The 19,042-nt window shown below is 49.5% G+C and overlaps 8 protein-coding genes across 8 annotated transcripts; 4 read left to right on the top strand and 4 right to left on the bottom strand.

Moving 5' to 3' along the window:
- Window positions 1-310: 310 nt before the first annotated feature.
- On the top strand, window positions 311-1,972 carry TRIREDRAFT_37950 (uncharacterized protein; the record flags this gene model as incomplete). Its single annotated transcript, XM_006969443.1, has 4 exons — window positions 311-412; window positions 515-789; window positions 856-1,313; window positions 1,398-1,972. Coding segments are annotated over 4 exons (1,410 nt in total), but the record flags the coding sequence as incomplete, so codon positions are not given.
- A 205-nt stretch (window positions 1,973-2,177) lies between these two features.
- Window positions 2,178-3,838, bottom strand: TRIREDRAFT_70161 (uncharacterized protein; the record flags this gene model as incomplete). Its single annotated transcript, XM_006969454.1, has 3 exons — window positions 2,178-2,647; window positions 2,718-3,363; window positions 3,428-3,838. 3 exons carry the CDS (start codon window positions 3,836-3,838, stop codon window positions 2,178-2,180), a joined length of 1,527 nt encoding a protein of 508 aa, XP_006969516.1.
- Window positions 3,839-4,520: 682 nt separating this feature from the next.
- On the top strand, window positions 4,521-5,471 carry TRIREDRAFT_70127 (uncharacterized protein; the record flags this gene model as incomplete). The annotated part of the gene is made up of 2 exons (XM_006969479.1): window positions 4,521-4,764; window positions 4,837-5,471. The coding sequence occupies 2 exons, from the start codon at window positions 4,521-4,523 to the stop codon at window positions 5,469-5,471; spliced, it is 879 nt and encodes a 292-aa protein (XP_006969541.1).
- A 394-nt stretch (window positions 5,472-5,865) lies between these two features.
- TRIREDRAFT_112115 (uncharacterized protein) lies at window positions 5,866-8,285 on the bottom strand (the record flags this gene model as incomplete). The annotated part of the gene is made up of 8 exons (XM_006969453.1): window positions 5,866-6,006; window positions 6,085-6,236; window positions 6,340-6,658; window positions 6,731-7,380; window positions 7,439-7,606; window positions 7,663-7,687; window positions 7,750-7,934; window positions 8,210-8,285. 8 exons carry the CDS (start codon window positions 8,283-8,285, stop codon window positions 5,866-5,868), a joined length of 1,716 nt encoding a protein of 571 aa, XP_006969515.1.
- Window positions 8,286-8,906: 621 nt separating this feature from the next.
- TRIREDRAFT_112114 (uncharacterized protein) lies at window positions 8,907-9,986 on the bottom strand (the record flags this gene model as incomplete). The annotated part of the gene is made up of 2 exons (XM_006969452.1): window positions 8,907-9,654; window positions 9,709-9,986. The coding sequence occupies 2 exons, from the start codon at window positions 9,984-9,986 to the stop codon at window positions 8,907-8,909; spliced, it is 1,026 nt and encodes a 341-aa protein (XP_006969514.1).
- Window positions 9,987-11,354: 1,368 nt separating this feature from the next.
- On the top strand, window positions 11,355-12,421 carry TRIREDRAFT_112113 (uncharacterized protein; the record flags this gene model as incomplete). The annotated part of the gene is made up of 2 exons (XM_006969478.1): window positions 11,355-11,632; window positions 11,692-12,421. The coding sequence occupies 2 exons, from the start codon at window positions 11,355-11,357 to the stop codon at window positions 12,419-12,421; spliced, it is 1,008 nt and encodes a 335-aa protein (XP_006969540.1).
- A 616-nt stretch (window positions 12,422-13,037) lies between these two features.
- Window positions 13,038-14,438, top strand: TRIREDRAFT_112112 (uncharacterized protein; the record flags this gene model as incomplete). The annotated part of the gene is made up of 1 exon (XM_006969477.1): window positions 13,038-14,438. The coding sequence occupies one exon, from the start codon at window positions 13,038-13,040 to the stop codon at window positions 14,436-14,438; it is 1,401 nt and encodes a 466-aa protein (XP_006969539.1).
- A 1,656-nt stretch (window positions 14,439-16,094) lies between these two features.
- TRIREDRAFT_124079 (multicopper oxidase) lies at window positions 16,095-18,399 on the bottom strand. Its single transcript, XM_006969451.1, has 6 exons — window positions 18,176-18,399; window positions 18,058-18,113; window positions 17,822-17,992; window positions 17,590-17,760; window positions 17,399-17,530; window positions 16,095-17,324 (listed from the first exon to the last, which is right to left on the bottom strand). The coding sequence occupies exons 1-6, from the start codon at window positions 18,365-18,367 to the stop codon at window positions 16,175-16,177; spliced, it is 1,872 nt and encodes a 623-aa protein (XP_006969513.1). The 5' UTR covers window positions 18,368-18,399; the 3' UTR covers window positions 16,095-16,174.
- Between the last annotated feature and the right edge of the window lie 643 nt (window positions 18,400-19,042).

Below are 19,042 nucleotides of genomic sequence, written 5' to 3'. Positions count from 1 at the left end.
ATGGTCATCTTTAGGTGGCTAGGTACGATAGAATGAAACATAAGGTACCTCATTCCGAGAATGCGTATCTCGTAGTCGGAGCTCTACCTATAATGCCGTCCGCCATAGCTTGTTTCTCTTTTGAGCCTGTTACTCTCATTTACCCTCGCAAACCCTGTTTGTGGTAATCGCGAACCTGTCCAAGATCTTGTTGTACGAAGCTCGAGCGGCAAGGATGAGCGTTCAGTCATTCCTTGCCCTGGCTGGAACAACAGCCATTGTGTCGTATCTCAAAATATCAGGCGCTTCTCATACTGCGATTCTACTTGCTTTGGCCAGCTATTTAGCAATTCAGCTGGCTTTATGCTTGGCGTTCACAAGCCTAGTCTACCGATGGTTCCTTTCGCCAACGAAAGACCTTCCTCACCCTCAAGTACGCCTATCGAGACACTCATCATGAAGAAAGTGGAGGAAAGAAAGCAGAAAGCAACACTGATGGCGGATGATCTCATAGATTGACACATATCTTTTATAGGATACATCCTTCATTCTGGGCAACCTGATACCATTCCTCAGTGAACCATGGGGATTTCCGCTGGCTCGTTGGCAACTGACGGTTCCCTCTACCGCCAGCGGCTTCTACCGTATCTTTTTGGGTCCATTCGACTATCTGATTCCTAAATCCTCGAAAGCGGTGAACACCATCATGACTCAGCCATATCTGTTTCACAAACCTGCTGCTGTTCGCGATGGACTTGTCGAGAGCCTCGGAGTTGGCCTTGTTGCTGCCGAAGGACATGTTCACAAAGTGTGTAGAGATTTACAGCCTTCTGCATGCCGATCCAGCCTTATAGCTAACGTTGGTTACGTGCAGAGACAGAAGAAACTCCTCACCCCCATTTTTGGCATGAATCGCAACAGACGCCTTGTTCCGCAGATGTGGGCAAAGGCTCTCATCCTAGCCAACAAGATACAGGAGCTCGTTGCCGAAAGCGGCTCAGAGTCTAAGGTGCTCAACATGCACCCGCTCACTATGGCCGCCACTCTCGATGTCATTGGCGTGACTACTCTCGGCGTCGATTTTGACTCTGTGACCTATCCCGACCAGCCAATCTTGCAAGCATATCAGCGAGTCTTTCCGTCCTTTGAGAATCAAAGTGCGGTAGACAAGTTCTTTGGTGCCACTCTTCCTGCGATAATCTCGCCACACCTGCTCTTCAAGCTGCCGTTCAAACCCATCCGAGAATTCCACCGGGGAATGGCTTTTTTGCAGGAATTTTGCCTGGCCCAGATTCGACAGAAACGACAAGAGATAGAGGAGGATGAGAATGATAGTGCAGAAATACGGGAAAAGGGTAGCTCACATCTCCCCAGTCACCTCACATACGCGCCGAGTCAGCACTCACAATGAACTCTAGACATACTATCGGCAATCATTGCGGCCGGACTGACAGATGAGAATGAGATTCTCAGTCATATCTTGACAATCTTGGCCGCTGGACACGAGTCCACGGCGATAACATTGGCATGGGCGATATTCAAACTCGCACAGCACCCAGATGTCCAGGAGAAACTCCGCGCGGAAATCCACATCGCTTCCAAGGATGCTGGTTCGAACGGATTGTCTCTGGAAGAGATCAACTCCCTGACATACCTGCGTTGTTTTCTGATGGAAGTCCTTAGGCTTTACCCAGCCTTCCCGGCCATGATGCGTGAAGCAGCCCAAGCCACCATGGTCGGTGAGCTTCATATTCCCAAGGGCAAGCAAATCATGGTCAGTCCATATGCTGTTAATCGGTCACAGGATCTATGGGGAGATGATGCAGAGGACTTCAAGGTCGAGAGGTGGGAGGGCTCTTATAGCGGTGGAGCCAAGACGTCTCAGGCGTTTCTCACCTTCTCGAGTGGACCACGCATCTGCATCGGTAAAGACTTTGCGACACTTAGCCTCAAAGTCTTCTTGACGGTTCTGGTCTCCAGGTTCCGATTTGAAGAGGCCATACCTGGCTGGCACCCCGTGATACAGAAAGGAACGAGCTTAAAACCACAGGGATTGAAGGTCAAGGTTTCGCTGTTATGAGGACGTTTTTTCCGACACACCCGTATTCTTGATGGAAGTCATAAGAATAACTTAGAGTGGTATGAAGCGGTACACTGATTGCGAGCTGTGCGTTTGTCGCTATGAAACAATTTATCTGTTATTCTTGTGCCCCATTACGTACGTGGTCGTTCAATATAGGTACTGTGCCTTTTTTGGGGATCATCCCGACCTTTGTCCCCGATGCGTTCATCAAGGTGATTGACCACCTTTCCATCCAGGGCTCATCGCTTCGCTTCTCTATCCTTTCATAATGCTGAACAACTCGGCTCACGATATACGCCATTTGGACGTATGCGTACGTCTGGCCAAGGCACACTTTCGGGCCCGCGCTGAACGGTAAGAAGTTCCAGTGGGCAGTCAAATGATTCCATCTCTCGGGGAGGAACTCCTCTGCATCAGGTCCATATACATCTTGCCGACGCTGGAGGCTGAATGTGGAACAGCTGATCACCGTACCCTTAGGAACCAGCACTGGTGATTTACCATCCACACCCCCGCCACGTGGAAGGGTGGTGGTCTGGTTCGCGGCGCGGAAGAGTACTGGTACGGGGGGATATAACCGTAGGGCTACCAATTACTCAACCACACTGATCAGTAGGCCGACAACGAGAAACATATCGTGCTCAAGGTGACTCACTCTCGTCGATCAGCTGTTGAAGATACTTTAAGCCCTTGATGTCGCTATAAGTCGGCTTCCTCCCACCGAGGCGATGTACCTCGGTTTGAAGCTTCGTCCAAACATCAGGTCGCCGTGCTAGGACATAGAAGAGAGAGCTCAACGTGCCGGCTGTCGTGTCCCGTCCAGCGAGGAGCAAGCCCAATACTTCGTACCGAACCTTCACCAGGTCATCTGTGCTGTCTAGCATGCTGTCCAAGAATGAGACAGGAGGTGTGCTGCCACTTGATTTCTTACGCTTTCGATAGGCCTTTTCCACGATGCGGTCAACGAAGTCATGCAATATCTTACAAGCGTCGTTCATCGTGGTATCGCAATAGAAACGCAACAAGGGACCAAGCGTGGCACGCCTGTTGACTAGGTCCCCTATACTATCGAACGCTTTTATGACCATGTGCAGATTGGAGCCTGGCTGGCAGCTCAGGGTAGATACGGTTTCATTGAGAAGTAGCTGAATCACGTTATCAAACGTGAGCCGGAAAAACAGGTGCTGGACATCGACGGTAGATCCGTCTTTGGGAAGACATGCGAAGAAGTTTTGCACGCAACCTTCCAGGTTACTGAGGTCCTCTACCTGAGTTCTGCCAAGGTGCGGGCGGACTAGTGACTGTAAAAGAGCTGGTCAGCTGCAGAGCTTCCCGTAGATCATGGCTGAGCGGATGGTTGTGCACTCTTGAATGCTTCCACAGGGCTCCATCTGTGGTCAGCATGCTATCTCCTAAGAATGGCCCAAATAGGGCCTTCTTGCCACTGTCAAAATCTGCAAATTGACTCGACAGCAAGGCCTTGGCATTCTCCGGGTCGATCGTGCTAATGAAGAATTGGCCCAGGATGACTCCGGAGAACGTGTCACCGAGCAAACGGAAGCGGTCTTGGGCTGTTTGCAAGGACCTCCCCTGGCGTGCAATGGTAGCATCTTGCTTGAACAAAGAATAGCCAATGACCCTTTCAGTTTGTGGTAGGCGCGCGCAGGGTTGACATGCTTTTCGGCGGGCATAAAGTCGATCTTTGTTTGAAGAGACGGCCGTCTTGATGATCCAGTAGGCAAGTATCGATGACAGAGACAGAAGAAAAAAATACATCGCGAGTATCTTTCCACAACGGCAGGTATAGGCCTCACCAGGACAATGATTGATTAGGTCTTGACATACGCCATGCCTGTCGATATTTGCCTGCTTAATAAACCGTCGAACATGGTCTTGTTTAGGCCGGTTCCGTCCCGAAAACACTTCGGAGTCCCTACATGCACATCGCCCCACGTTGAAATTGATCCACAGGTTGGCTCTTGGTTTCATTCTCATCACACCCCCCTCCACTGCCTGTTCATGTTTGACCCAGTGTAGAGCGAACCAACATCAAAGCACAATTGTCCCACTGCGGATAATAGCCTTGAGAATGTGTGAGCAAGGAATTGCTTATCAGTGCGTGCGCACCTACCTTGCATGTCTGCTCCATCTTCTCAACCCAGGGATGCTATGTCTTCATCATCCCAACAACGCGGGGATATCGTTGGTAGGGCTAAGCAAGTGACTGGAGATCTTTATCCTCTCTTGTTGACTCAATGTCATCGGTTACATGTCAGGGTGGTCTCTTGTAGGGTACGAATTATACCCGTGTACTTTCTTATGGAAGGACTGTGGCTCTCTTCTAACTCACTCTTTTCACAGCTTCATCGTCTATGTTTCTCTTCTCTGTTGTAAACCCCAACACTGCTTCATCCTTTTTAAGCCGTTTATCTTGAAAAAAAAAAAAAAATTGCACAAAATGAGCTCGTCACCGCCTGCTCCTAATGGCATCGATCCAGCGACTTGGAACTCCATCCTCCACATTCGCACTGGCTGCTTTCCTACTCTACTCCCCGAAATCAGAAACGACTACGGATATCGGCCGAGCCTTGGCGCCGGAATCGCATTTGATGTGCTCTTCGGCTTGACATTCCTCGGTCATGTCATTCGGGCAATTCGCTTCAGACGCTGGACGTCTATTACGTTTGCCATTGGCGCCCTCAGTAGCTCATCCAATTCCATCTTAGCTCTGTCTGTCAAGGTCGGCTGGCTGACTGTGTTATCTTCCTCTGCAGCGGAGGCGATAGGATGGGCCGGACGAACGTGGAACGCGAAGTGCCCTTACAACCACGACGCCTTCTTAATGCAGATCACGACTCTAATCATAGCGCCAACCTTCTTCGCAGCCGGACTCTATGTCCTTCTCGGCATCCTGATCAAGCAGCTGGGGTCCCAAACGAGCAGCCTCTCGCCCAGCTCCTATGCAATCATCTTTTGCACTTGCGATGTAATTTCGCTTGTCGTGCAAGCAGTGGGTGGTGCCTTGGCAGCCAAGGCTACCGTCGAGCTCAACGGAGACACAACGACGGGGACACACATCATGGTCGCTGGGATCGCATTTCAACTCTTCACCATGAGCATTTTTGCGCTGCTTGTCTGTGACTTCCTCCGTCGCGCCAAAAGATTGGTGAAGATGAGGCCCACAAGACTTGCCCTGATAGCTCTCTTTGTGGCGTTCTTGATGATATACATCCGGTCCATCTACCGTACCGTTGAATTGGCTGAGGGGTGGACTGGGTCCTTGATCACCCATGAGGGGTACTTTATAGGGCTCGACGCAGTCCTTATGGTGATCGCTGCTGTTGTTTTCTTGGTCCTTGACCCTGCAGTGTTGCTCCAAAACGAGCCTGTTACCTTGGTAGCTAAATGACTATTTATCGATGGGGGGATCTCGTTGTTGTAGGGACAGGCTGCAATCGCGAAATTATAGTCTGGGTCACAATCATCACATTTGCTTATACTAGGTATCCTAGTTGTTCGACGCGTCTGTGTGCTCATTCAAAGAAATCATACTAACGCTGTTCTCAGATAGTTTGGGTAGCTTATTGAAGTCTTAATTTGCGTGACGAGTTCCTTTTTCACCACTAGCTGCGTAGAAACACACCTACATCTTGTTAAAGTAGTAGTTATCCATCATTTGAGCACCTCTAGTCTCTTGATCACTGCCATTAAAGGGTGCGGAAGCAACAGATCTCTCATTGAAGCGCTTATCGTGAGCTTACAGAACGAAAAGTCACTAAAAAGAAGCTGTGTTGGCCAGCTGCTTAGACCATCCCGCGTCCATGGGCGGAGGGATAATGCTCCCTCGATGAAATGACTTCCTCCGAAGGGCCAAGAACCGACAGCGTGAGTGACTCGCTACCGCTGTCGCTGTTATTCGCCTCCTTGGGGTCTACCACGCCTCGCTGGAGAGATGACCAAGGTAATGCCAATGCAAAGAGAAGAGCTATCCCAGCCCATGCCGCCGCTGGTGCCAGACCTACCTGTATAGCCTTGCAATACGCTACCAGGATGGCATCTTTCGTTTCTGTTGAAAGGTCACCGCCGATTTGGTTTCCTGCTTGGAGGGATGACTTCTCATCAGGCGTTAATGGCAAGCCGCCTAGGTTCTTTGCCAACCTCATGTTGAAGGCGACTGCAGATAGTTGAACAGCCACAGCCCTTAAAAAAGTCAGTAGTCGAGATCATTTAGCAAGTTGAAGGGTCCTGTACGCACGCTCCTATCTGCTGTAACATACGAGAGTATCCCAGAGACATGGCCAGTTGGTGTTTGTCGAGCACTGCTCTGGGAAATATGATTTCAGCCAGCCACGCCATACCTAGCCCGAAGCCACCTAATATCTCGTAGCCTACAATTTGAGGGATGGAGAAGTCCGGTCTTAACGTGATGAAGAGGACATTAGAGACAAGGAATATAACGGCGCCGGCAATAGCCAGGGGGTTGAAGAATGAGACTTTCGTAGACAGAATTGAAAAGACAAAGGTGCTGACGGCGAGCGTCCCAGCAAGAGGGAAAGAAAGGAACCCGCTGGAGCGTGGGGGTAGCTCTTTGACAACCTGATAAAGCAGAGCCGTTAGTTTCACATCATGAATTGCGCATGAGAGTCTAGCGAAGAACGATAAACGCACCTGTAGTAGAAAAGGCAGGAATAATGTGATGACAGAGACCGATGATAGCGCGCAGAAAAAGATGCCCGTGGTAGCCCACACGCTTCTGTTCAAGAGAATTCTGCGTTCAAATATCGCCACTTTTGCCATTCTCTGATGTACGATCAGCAGCACGAATGACAGTCCGAACACCGCGAACATCACTGCACTTCGAGTACTACTCCATCCGTATGATCGTCCGTAGTCCAGTCCTAGAATCAGAGGTATAAGAGTCAGGGCCAATAGCCCTGTGCCGATGCAGTCGAGCAGCTTAGCTTTTTCCCATATTGTCAGGTCATACTTCTCGCCCCTGAGGTCGGGGCCCCCTGTATAGGCTGTTCCGATAATCAAAAGAATGACAATACTTATCGCGGGAAGGTTGATCCAGAAAAGCCAGTGCCATCCAAGAGGCGATTGGGTGATGACACCGCCTATGATTGGGCCTATCACGACACTTGAGCCCAAGATCAAAGAGAAGGCACCCATTGACACATTCTGTTTTTGGTTCCCGGGCATCAGGGCCAGCATGCGAAAGCCTCCGACACTCAAACCTACTGCGCCGACACCTGATAAGGCCCGGCCACATATGAAGCATGGAGAACTTTCTGAAATAGCGCAAATGATTGAACCGACTGCAAGCAAGAGTCAGTGAGCTAGATTGGACATTGCTGGGGGCTGGAGGGGCTCTACTAATGAACAGGAGTGCTGAGCCGAGGTATACCGAGCTGAATGAGCACATTGAATAAAGGCGGTTGCACACAGGTTGCAACACGCATTGTGGGATAAGGTATGCCGATGTGTAAACGCCGATATCGTGCAGAGCGGAAAATCGAGCAATGATGGTAGGCAGAGCTGGTTCTGTAGGTAGAAGATTAGACATAAACTCTATTCAAGCAGGCAATTACTTGACGTACCAATGATCGATTGGTCTATGCCTATCTAAGAATATGATAAGTACTGGCTATGTGAGAGTGGAAGATTCTGATGCGACAATGATTTACCATGAAGCCTGCGAGAGCGAGAGCGCACGTAATGGTGCCTTTCCTCCATGGTGTAAGTGGAATGTTCAGATCTGTGGTGGGCTCCCCCTTGTTCACGAGCCGCCTCAGCGCCCATAATTTCCGTAGTTTGAGAGTCGAATTGGCACCTTTTGGAGCGAACCCAAAGACATTGTCGGACGCCATTTCTATCGCGAGAAGACCAATACAGTTCAAATGGGGATATTGAACCACAGTCTAACCTGAGCCATACGAGATACTGTAGGTTAACCGCGTAAGAGAAATGGGGCCCGCGTGATGCCAGAACGCTGTCTTGAAAAGAGACACCAACCGTCAATCATTGAGAGGAACACCAGATTTTGCCAGAAAGCATGGGGAGTAAATCATGATCAAATGCAACAACGCGCATCAAGGACGTTCCGATTCATAATGAAGGTTCTCTCACGCAAACCACAGGGCGCACCAACGCTGCAGCGAGCAGTAAAAGCAATGCCACAGAGCCAGAGCCAGATAGCCCCGGCCTCGGCCGAAGTAGCCATCTTTCCGCGTGAGACGAGTGGCCGGAGTTGCCGAACTGGCGGCCTACTTACTCACACCAACATGAGCTTGCATGCAATGGTCTGTATCGCCTAACAATGTCGTAGATGTGTCCGACAATCAAGAAGTCCAAGCGTGGTAATGACAAGCACACCCCTGCCCTGCAGCTAGTAGCCCACAATGGGGATCGCGAGGTTTGCCGATCTATAAGGCTGACCAATGGGCAAGTGGATCTCATATTCTGGCCCTGAACCCCACTCTTCAAAGCGGGTTTGCAAGTGGAAGCAGTGCAACCATTATTCTACGTGGCCTTCTAGATCAAGGCGATGGTTGATCTGTGCCTTCTTTGACGTCAGTTGGAACCCGCCCACAAGCAATTGTGGCATCTGGTGTTGAGACACACTCGAAGGCATCGAGAAAAGCATTTGTCCGGGATAGCTGGGCCACTTTCCATCCTAAAGCTCCACCTACCTTAGCAGAGCCAGGGTGTACACCAAGGAGTAACGCACCTTGCTCTGTTTGAAAAGGTCACTAATTCATGATCGCATTCATCCTTGTCAGTGATGATATCCACCGGTGTAGACACGAATGGGCAATTGCAGCTCTTTTCATTGTCATTGGGATTACAGCTCAACATGCTCTTGGATCTTGAATCTGTTCCAGCCGAGTCCAAATGCCTCTTGCCAAGCATTCGAGACAAAGCTGGCAAATTGCCTGGCCAAGAACTGCACATCACCAGTCTTCCAAGTGACTCCGAGAACCGTAGCGAACCATGCTGCGGCCAAACATCTGATAGCTGCGAACCGCCATTTTGGCAGCCACCATGCCGCGGTAGCAACCCCGGCCATTTTTTTCTTGAGTTCGTCCGACTCCTCAGGATTGTCATACGTCGTCGTGCGGTACCACTCATCAAATTTGTAGAACCACATTAGCCACTTCCACTGCATACCACACTCAATCAACACCCATCCTAGTGGGAGATAGCCCCAATGGCCAAAATAAGCAAAGACTTCGTCGAACCACACAAGGAGATAGATGGTGCAGTAGAAGGTGCTAGCAATCGTTGAGAAGGCCAGCACCGGGAGAAGCAATGTGAAGCAGTAATAAGCGTTGCTGGTAGAAGAGCGAAACCAAGACTTTCTGAACTGGTACAGAAAGACGAGGGCGGTCGTTGTGGCACCCGAAATAGTTGCTCCAAAGAAGACAAACTGGATAAGCAGCCGGCAGAGAAGCGCATCCGAGGATGTGAACGATGAGAAACAGAGGCGTATCCATAAAAGTAGAGCTGGACCCATGACATGGTGCAACGTTGAGGCCTTGTCATTCCTTGTCACAGTAAGGTCAATGATATAGGATCCGGTCAGAATTGCACTACAAGTCGATCATCAGCCGATGTATGTGTTGAGTTAACAGCCTTCTACGCACCACGATGTGAGGGACGTTGCCGTATCATCGGCAGTCCATGATTCCATGGGAGAAAATCCCGCGAGAACCAGCGGTAAAGTGAGGTAGAAGAGAACAATCCGAGAAGGGACGACGCCCACCTCTACGGCTAAGCGGCTTTTGACGGACTCATCAAGCTTGGACCACTCTGGTATGGCACGCTCAAAATACAGCCTAGCATATGAGCGCACTACAGACGTGATAAGTGCAACAAGGCTGACGATGAACAGGTCATGAGCCCAGGTGGATTGTGCGAGCATTATGGGAAATGGATATGAAGGTGTCAAAACGACGGGGGAGGAGAAAATAGAGCATGATCATCAGACAAAGTAGACTTCAACGGAGGTGAGTCGAGCCTTATATTTAGAAGTATCAATGGGGCAGACGGAACAGAGCCCAATTTCTGTTTATTCTTTTGGGGGGGTCTGAAGGTTTGCATGACACACTTGACACTATAACGCTCGGACAATACAGTTGTGAGTGATTACTTGCGGATAGCAATCTCTATATAGAACCGGATCCTAGTAGTTACCCAGTTATTGCAAAAGTCAGCCAAATCTTTCCTCGACTTGCTAATGCCCTGCCGCTTTTCATGTATTCAGGCATTTGAGTGGATCATTTACTATTGTCCTGGTAAGCCCTGGGGGCAAGTGTACATCTATCGCATGTACTGTCGCGCAAAGCACGGGCCTGGCCGACAAAGCAGAGAATGCCAACGCAAGGATGGCCCTCCGGAGAATTATCACAGTGGGGTAAGTCAAGTCTCCCACTTGTTACTAGTACTGTCTGCAAATCATTGCCATTCTACCTACCCGAAACCGGTTTACATCCTATATGCCGGAGAAGGGAGGGGGGGGGGGGGGGGGGGGGGGGGGGTAAAGAAGGGAGGGGCATTCTGGTCTCCTCGTTCAAAACGACTGACTTGTAGTTGGTAGCTTGTCACAAAAAAAAAAAAAAACAAGGCCTTGAAACTCAACGGTTGTTTTATACATAGATACCTAGCTACTCTTTGCTTGAGAATGCGGTTAAAAGATCTCCTTATCGCATTCGTTAGGATTTTATAGCTATTAATAGGTAGGCCGTTAATCCTGATATGGATACTGATTCCCCTTAAAAGCAGCTCATCTAATAAGCATACGAGCTATTCTGTCGCCACAATCTTGTGAACAAATACCGGCATCTCGGTTCACAAAATGTATCCTCGACACGTGTCTCAAAGTTGCCGGCACGTGGGGAAGAAAGAAGGAAATAAGAAAAAAAAAAACAGAAAAAAAGGCAGCTACTACCCACCTCAGAATTGAAACATTATCAGTGCGACCAATGTCGGCACACTTCGCGTCCCCACGGGTGCCCACGGGCAGGAGACTGTTCCTTGCTGGGATAAGGACCGCGTATTGTGGTCTATTCAACCCAGTCATTGCTTCTGGCCTGATGTGGGAACCGATTCTTATGGGCCGAGGCCTTTAGGCATTAAGGGATCGATAATCGCCCTGATATTTGGACACTTAGGTGACTGTTCTTCCTTTCGTCCTTCTGTTGAGTCCTGTCAACCTCGTATTAGAGAGGCATCGCTCTAATACTTCCTTCACACTCATTTCCCGGCCTTACTTGCCTTGGATACAGGAACAATGGCTCCCTTCGGGGTTTTTGACACGGATATTCATATTGCCCTACTTTCATTCATTGCCACTGGAATTCTATATGAATATACTCATTCTTGTTTGGACCGAAATCTTCCCAAATGGAATTGCTTCCCCCAAACACTGCGGAACCGGATGTGTATTGAAATCGCCTGCATTCCGATCCGAATTGGCCTGGTCTACTTTTCTCTGCCCTCGGTGATATTGGCCTTCACACCAGCCTCTAACTGGACGGCTGTCGATACTCAACGCTCACTCATCGCCTGGTTCGTCACACAGAATCCTTTTTCGAGACACGGCTCGGTTACTGACTGTCTGCATTTAGCTCTTTAATGACTGGCGCCTATCTGTTTGACCTTATGATTTACAGAGAGGATGTCTTAGGTGTCCTTCATCACTGCATGGGGCCAGCCCTGCTACTTTGGACTCGTCTGTGTTTCTCGACTTTCACTTCAGCCGACGCCCTGGTTTCTCGCAGCTTGATGATGTTCATCTTCTTCGGCGCAGCGACGGGCGGTGTGTTTGCCAGCGCCGGAGTCTTCATACTGCGCGTGGGCAAGAAGTATCTGAAGCGCAGCACCCTTCACAGATACTTCACATTTTGTGTCATAGGGTTAACTGCTACTACGGTGCTCAGCTGCTACCTGAACCTACTTTACTTCTTGCACACATGGGATCAAGCTTACGCATACTTTGGCTTGGCTATTCCACTTCCCATTATTTGGGAGACTTTCGAGTGCTACTTGCAGTGGCGATGGCTTCTTCGCTTCTACAGCATCGAAGATGACCTGCGGCGGGGAGATCGAATGTTGACAACCTTTTCCGACGAATCTGATCATACTTGCCAGGTAACTGACCTTAAGCGAGAAGACATACCGTCAGTGTTTCCTCGCGGAACAGTTTCGGTGTTGCGAGTGCTTGTATGGCAATGGGTCTTGCTGCTGTGCTACCTCTACTTCATGTTCATAAGAGATGTGTACTTTTGCTGGTCAACTCCAAGAGCACAATCAGCCAACCAGGTGGAAGCTGCTTCCAACAATAGCGCAGAGTGGTAGAGCTTTCCTAGCTATAGAGAGAATTGACTCTACGAAGTCTGGCTAGACTTGGCGTTTGCAGATCAATATGCCAGGAATTGAAACCAGAACATGCAAAGGTAGCCCGTTAATGTCAGGATGGTTGCGTGAAGATTTTCACCCGACGTCCATCTTATCCACTCGATGCAAGTAGACATATGCTACCTTGAACACCTTTCTCATCGAATTTAGAATTTAACAAAAAAGCCTTGTAACCCAATCATTCATGCTCTGTGGATATATATTTGAGATGCTGACTTCAATACTCAGTATGCAACTATTTTATTAATGTGCAAGACCGTTGAATAGTTCAACCTGACCAGCCATGCGACTGTTGGGTCCATAGACATGCCAACGCGACCTAGTCAATCACACAGACCAGCCTAGATTAGTGACAAAAATGCGGAAGGACTTTTATTCAAAAGGACAGAAGAGCGCTCATTCAGTTGCTGTCGTGTGCACTATCCCGGAAGTCTACGAAAGATCTAGAGCGCAGGCTGCACGGTTACCGCGTGCATGTCCGTCCCCAATCCTTCTTGTTACGGCTCTCCCTTCGGCTTGCTTATGTTGACCATTTGGACAAGTCTGCAAACTCATCATGGACTGGCAGTACTTGTCCCCACTTGACCAAATCCTTCCACGCATGTATTTTGGCAAAATCCTCTGCTTCCCCTGTACAGATGAAGCGTTGTTCCCAACCCTGAAGCAAGGATTGAGCAAGATCGCCGTCAATATCCCGCAGATAACATCTTTCGTCTTAGATGACGATTCCCAGCCAGGAAATATTCGGCTCGACAGTGGACGTGATTCCATCGACAAAATTCTGGTGTATCGAGAAGATCTAGGAGCAGATATACCGGACTACGGGAGACTGAGGATGGCCGCCTTTCCAATTTTTCCCAACTCACCTCTCTTCTATCCTCACATTCCGGAAGTGCCATGGGTTGCACCCTGGCCCGTCATGCGAGCCGAGGTCACTCGTCTTCGTGAAGGCTTTATACTCGTGGTGCTTGCTCACCACTGCGTTTTTGATGGCGTTGGTTTGTCTAAGCTGTTCGACATGTGGGCAGCATCCTGTCGCGATCCACTTGGCCCGCCTCCAGAGGTGCGCCTCGAGCGCCTGAACAGAAGAGCTATTCTGGAGGACAGCGAGTCGACTTATAGGCGATCTCAGCCTTCCGTGATCACCAAAATATCCAACAGACGGCAAATACTGCTCAACATCATATCCCTTCTTCGGCTGCCATTCAGCTCGATGTTGCCTAGGCCTCTATTTTCTTCTTGGCCAATCACTATGTACCGTCTACCGTCCCACAAGCTTCAGAACCTCAAAGTCATCATCAACGGATTCGTCCACAAGCTTGGAGTGCGTTTCCTTTCTACGAACGATGTACTTTGCGCCCTGATTTGGAGCTGCGCTACACTGGCAATGAGTCACAAGTTTCGGCCTTGGATCACGTCGAGCCTTTGCTCGACCGGTGTTTCGGTAAACATCCGGTCGAAGCTCCAGCCATGCCTCCCGGACGACTTCCTCGGCTGTGCCATTGGGATTGCTTACATTGGTATGGCAAAGAGGCAGCTTCTGGCCGCAGCTGAGGGAAACTCAATGGAAATGCTAGCCAGGGTAGCCGCAGCTATTCGCCGAGGTGTAGATGGAGTGACGAACGAAAAAATGAAAGACATAATAAGTTACGTCGAAACGGAGGAAAACGCAAGCAAGCTACAGTGGCGGCCGAAGAAGCTGAACGATTTCTACATCGCTAGTTGGGCGCATCATCGCATATATGACGTCGACTGGGGCTCCGGGATTGGCAAATGTGAGGCGCTACGTGTCGCTCAAATCTTTCTTATGCCAATGTGTGTGATACTGCCGCCGCGCGGATCGAAGAAGGATGAAAACGGAGACGTGGAAGTGGCTATTTCGCTTCAGCCTTCACATATGGAGCGATTCAGGAAGTTGAAACTCATGACAGAGGTTGCGGAGATAATAGGCTGCTGAATCACAGGGTTACTTATAAATCCTTTGGGTGACAGTGATTCTTTTAGATATGAACATCTTTACGGTCACCTACTCTCGGGGGGCTCTATTCCCACAACCTCCGATAGCAATAATTGACCCGTGCTCTTTCTCGCAATTATTGAACAAAAGGAAAATGTACCCTATAATGCAGCTGAAACATTCGAGTTGCTAGAAGAAGGGACACTACTTACAGTAGATGGGAAGAACTACGCACCAGACACTTTCCACAGTTGCATTGATTCTTGCGCCCCTTTCGTTCCTTTGTTATGCCATTGTTTGTGCCATGCCCATTCAAATATCAGTTTTCTCAAGGTGTGACAGTTCCAGTGCAACTCTTTCAGCTATACCTTCCCTTTTTGCTGTGGCACCGCCTGAGATCCTCTACATACCTTACGTAAAGTAATCATCCCTGCCAAATGTGGAACGTCAATCGCTCTCACTCGTACCTATTCTCAGGGCCAATAGGTAGGTAATTATCTTATTGCCCGCCTTGAGATCTAGGTTGAAAGCTGGTCTGAGATGGCGATTTTTTGCGCCGAAAGCGTTCAATGATATCTCTGAAGAGCCTTTGCCTTCTCTCTCACTCTCTTTTTTTTTTTTTTTTTTTTTTTCGCGCTTTTTCAATTTCCCATGCCGCTACTAATCTGGTGGCATGGTCAGTCTTTCTGGTTGGCAAACAGCAATGGAGGCATGATCCGATAAGCTCAGGGGAAAAGCCGTGCTGGCAGAAATGGCGTAGCTATAGAGCGACGCGTTGGAGGCGGGCGCTCCGTAATTGGACGCTGAAGTTAAACTACAGATTGTAACTTGCCCATTGAAGACTAGCAAGCGGGGACCAAAATAATAGGGAAAAGTGCAATTTTGAACACCCAACGCATGAATTATACGCACATCAATGGTGATCTGCTGATCGGCCTCTGTGTGCTGATATTATCGAAATTGTGCACTTATTTAATTTGCAGTCCCTGTTTTTTTGGTCTCCGCTTGACTAGGTATGCTGTAGTAGCAACTGTCACGAGCCAAGCTTCTTAGTCTATGACTGCTGATTAAGTCGGACGTGCTCAGAACAACATTGCTTCGACTGCCAATGCGGGTGCCTTTATCTCAAGCGTCCATCCTGCCCGCTTCGAAGATCGTGAGCGAGGGAGATGCTTTTGCTTCCTGCAGCGCTTGCCAAGCTACGCCATTCTGCTAGGTACCTCTCTCAAGCGAAAAGGAGGAGCTTCGTTTCTTGGTTACTACTAGAGATGCACCAAAACAATGCAATCCTGGACAGTCGTATGGTATGACATTCCTGACCTATTCAAACCCCTTCATTCCGATTCGCGGCCAGTAATGGCCCTTGTGGCGTTATGCGGAATGCGGGCTCAGCGGCCTAGCTGCTTCCAGATGCCCGAGGTTCGGTGAAACTGCGAAGCCGAGTGCTGCACCTATCAAGTACTTTATGCGCGAGTTCGTGGGCCAAATCTACCGTGCTGTATTATATTTGTTGATGGTTCAGCGTGCCCGTTCATGTTCAAGTATCGTCCTTTCGCCCTAGAGATGCTTACCCTCAATGTCTTTTATGCACTTGAGGTTTGGTGGTAGCTCTTGGTTTCGCCGCCGACTACTGGTGGTACATCGTCGATATGAGTAGAGAGAGAAAGAAAATATTAAATTCTAGGTAAGGTAATTAATGTCTAAGAACTCGAATGCCATATGCCATATTTGCAATTCTAAGAACAAGCATTTGGTGTTACGTGCGGCTTGTCCAGCTGATACTCGACTGGAATGTCTTCTGGCCATGCATCCACACCGTCCAAGATGACGATTCCCATCCCGCCCATCAAATGGAGCTCTATGTGGCAGTGGAACAGCCAAGGGCCAGGGTTGTCAACAAAGTACCTGAAAACGCTCCATGAAGCCTCCTCGTTGAAGGAAAACGCTGTGATCCACGTATCGCGCAGACCAGGAGTCTCCAAGTTGAAATCCTCGGGCCGCTCTTGGATCGCCTCTTCAACACTGGTGTAGTTCCAGACGCCCGTGCCAAAGCCAATTCTCCACGTTTTGCTCCCGTGTTTGTGGATGAAATGTTCAAACGCCGATTTGTCGCCGGGCAGAGTCGACACCTGCAGGATAAGATCGACCCAAGTCCCATTTTTGGTGCGAATCACCAAGTTCTCATCTTCGGTACCCAGGGTTGCGTTGGGATAGAACAGCAGGGGATCGTCGTTCTGAAAATCGACAGGTAACAGGTACTTTGTGTTCATGGTGTAATTGTACGGCGCGCCGACGCGTCCAAGTGCGAGAAGAACTTCCTGGTCAGCATTGCCTGGTCGGGGCTTGTTCGGAGGCCACGGCGGCATGTGGTCCGTCTCCAGCTGCCATGGAAAATAGGAATGCAACTCGACATCCGGCGTGATTGGATTGCCCCCGTAAGACAGGTACGCTTTCTCTGATCTTGGACTTTGCGCATGGCCTGCGTAGACCATCTCGGCATAACCGCCCAATACCTGCGAGGCTCCAGAGTTGGGTATGCGCATTGTGTACTTGCCGGGTTCTTGGTCAAGTTTCATCATGATCGAAAAGGTCTCGCCCGCAGACATTACGGTCGAAACGAACCGCTTAGGCTGCACGTAGTTGCCATCGACTTCGTATATCCAAAAAGGATGCTGGTCGACCGAAAACGCAATCTGAGCAATGGTGGCGGCGGCTACAATGTGCATGCTCACCCAGCCGTTGTTCTTGGACGGATCAACAAAGATGGTTGCGTTCTCGTTCCTGGATGCAACGCAGCCCTCCTGGACCCGTGGGGGTATAAGGTCCGGGCGCTTGGTGATGTTCCAGGGGCCGCCTTGAATTTGGTCGATATCCGCCGGAAAGCAACTTGCGACACATGCAAGTCAGTATGTATGTAATGCGATTGAGCGATAAGGGACTTGGTAGAATTTGCTGCTCACCCTTTGTCTGAGACCTCAGTACCCGGCGGGAACCCATTCTGAGCTAAGCCTGGAGCAAGCTCCTTTTGAAGGAACTTCTGTCCCGGACAGTAGAGTTCTCCTACACCATTCACCAGAATGCTGTCGAGGCAGCTGTTCCAAAGTGTTAGATATATCGTGCTCAAGAACTGATTTCCGCACGGGGAACATACAAGACAAGAAGACCAGAATCAGTGGATATTTTCCAATATTCCTCGGAAGTATACTGACTCCAGTCAGATACGACGAGGTATTCTGGATCACGGGCGGCCTTTTCCATGGCTTCGATGTCCTTTTGATTGTCGCTTATTTGACTCCATAGTCCAGAGCGATCTTGTTTCGGCCTATGAGACTGTTTGGTAAGCATTCAAGCGTTGAAAAGGTGCGGTAGGGGGCAAAGCCGACCTGATATGAACGGCTCCATAAAGCCCATCAACTAAAGACATTTTGTCATGCGAGTGGTACCAGTGGTTGCCTGGAGGAGACGCCTTGAACTTGTACACGAAGTCTGTTCCTGGCTGAATCGGGCGTTGCGTAAGACCAGGTGTGCCGTCGGCCCAAGGGGTATCTTTCTGACTGGAAAGGGCGTTTTGTGTTAGCGACGGATGCTGCAAGAACATGAGAGATCAAGTTGTACGAACTCTAGGCCGTGCCAGTGCACAGTAACATTCTTGGCCATATCATTGATAACGGTTACCTGGAGGCCCAATTGTGTTAGATGTCGCGAGAACAGCTGATTTGAGGATGCCGAACACTGACCTCAACGTCATCCCCTTCGTCCCACACAAGGGTTGGACTGGGGAACTGCCCATTGGTGCGGATGAGCTCTCTTGCCTGCCCATTCGGAGCACCCTCTTCCCAGGTGATGCGCAAAGTCTCTCGAACAGTCTTTGCCCAGGCGTCTGTGTGCAACAGGCTCGCCACCAGCAGCACCCACGCAAAACGACTCATGGTGAATGGGATCCAGTACTGAAGAATCTAAGTCTTGAGCGAGCGTCGTTGTGTTATTTCTATTAAGACAGGTGATTGTGAAAATTCCTACTACGATGCTGTTTTTATATCACAACATCAACAACAATCTCTTCCAGGATTCCAAGTCCAAGCTCTCCCTGAAAGGCCCATGCTCGAAGAATTCGCCTCTTAGCAAACGAAAAAGGAACGAAATCAGAAGCACTTCTGCATTCATCACATGTAATCAATTACTTCAGCTCTGCATTCATCAAAACAGCTCCGTTTCGCTTTGTTACTGATATTGTGTCGTTTCCTGGAGCTAGCACTGCATGCATCATCTAAAGCGAATAGTCCCGGTGCTGCAAGATACCCTGTAACACGCGGAGACTTTCTCCTGTGTGATTACGCGGAGACTATTGGGAGGGATCGAAATATTTGGACGGTCTTGACAAGGGAGAGACGTTGTCGTACACGATTTATTTCTGATCCATAGCAACAGCCGTCATTCGAGGCGACGCAAGGGATGCAAGGCATGCGAATCGCCTTTTGGTGTGAGTGATCGAAGTTCCCATCGCAGCTGAAGCCACCGCAATCGGTATAACAACAAGCTGATGGAATCAACGAATGCGTCACTCAGCCCATACCGTATCCACAATTGGCCCCCTTGCAGAAGGA

Source organism: Trichoderma reesei, assembly GCF_000167675.1.
Source record: "Trichoderma reesei QM6a unplaced genomic scaffold TRIREscaffold_33, whole genome shotgun sequence".
Classification (NCBI taxonomy): Eukaryota; Fungi; Ascomycota; class Sordariomycetes; order Hypocreales; family Hypocreaceae; genus Trichoderma; species Trichoderma reesei.
Note: the sequence above shows the minus strand (reverse complement) of the source record. Positions and strands in the feature narration are given on the sequence as shown.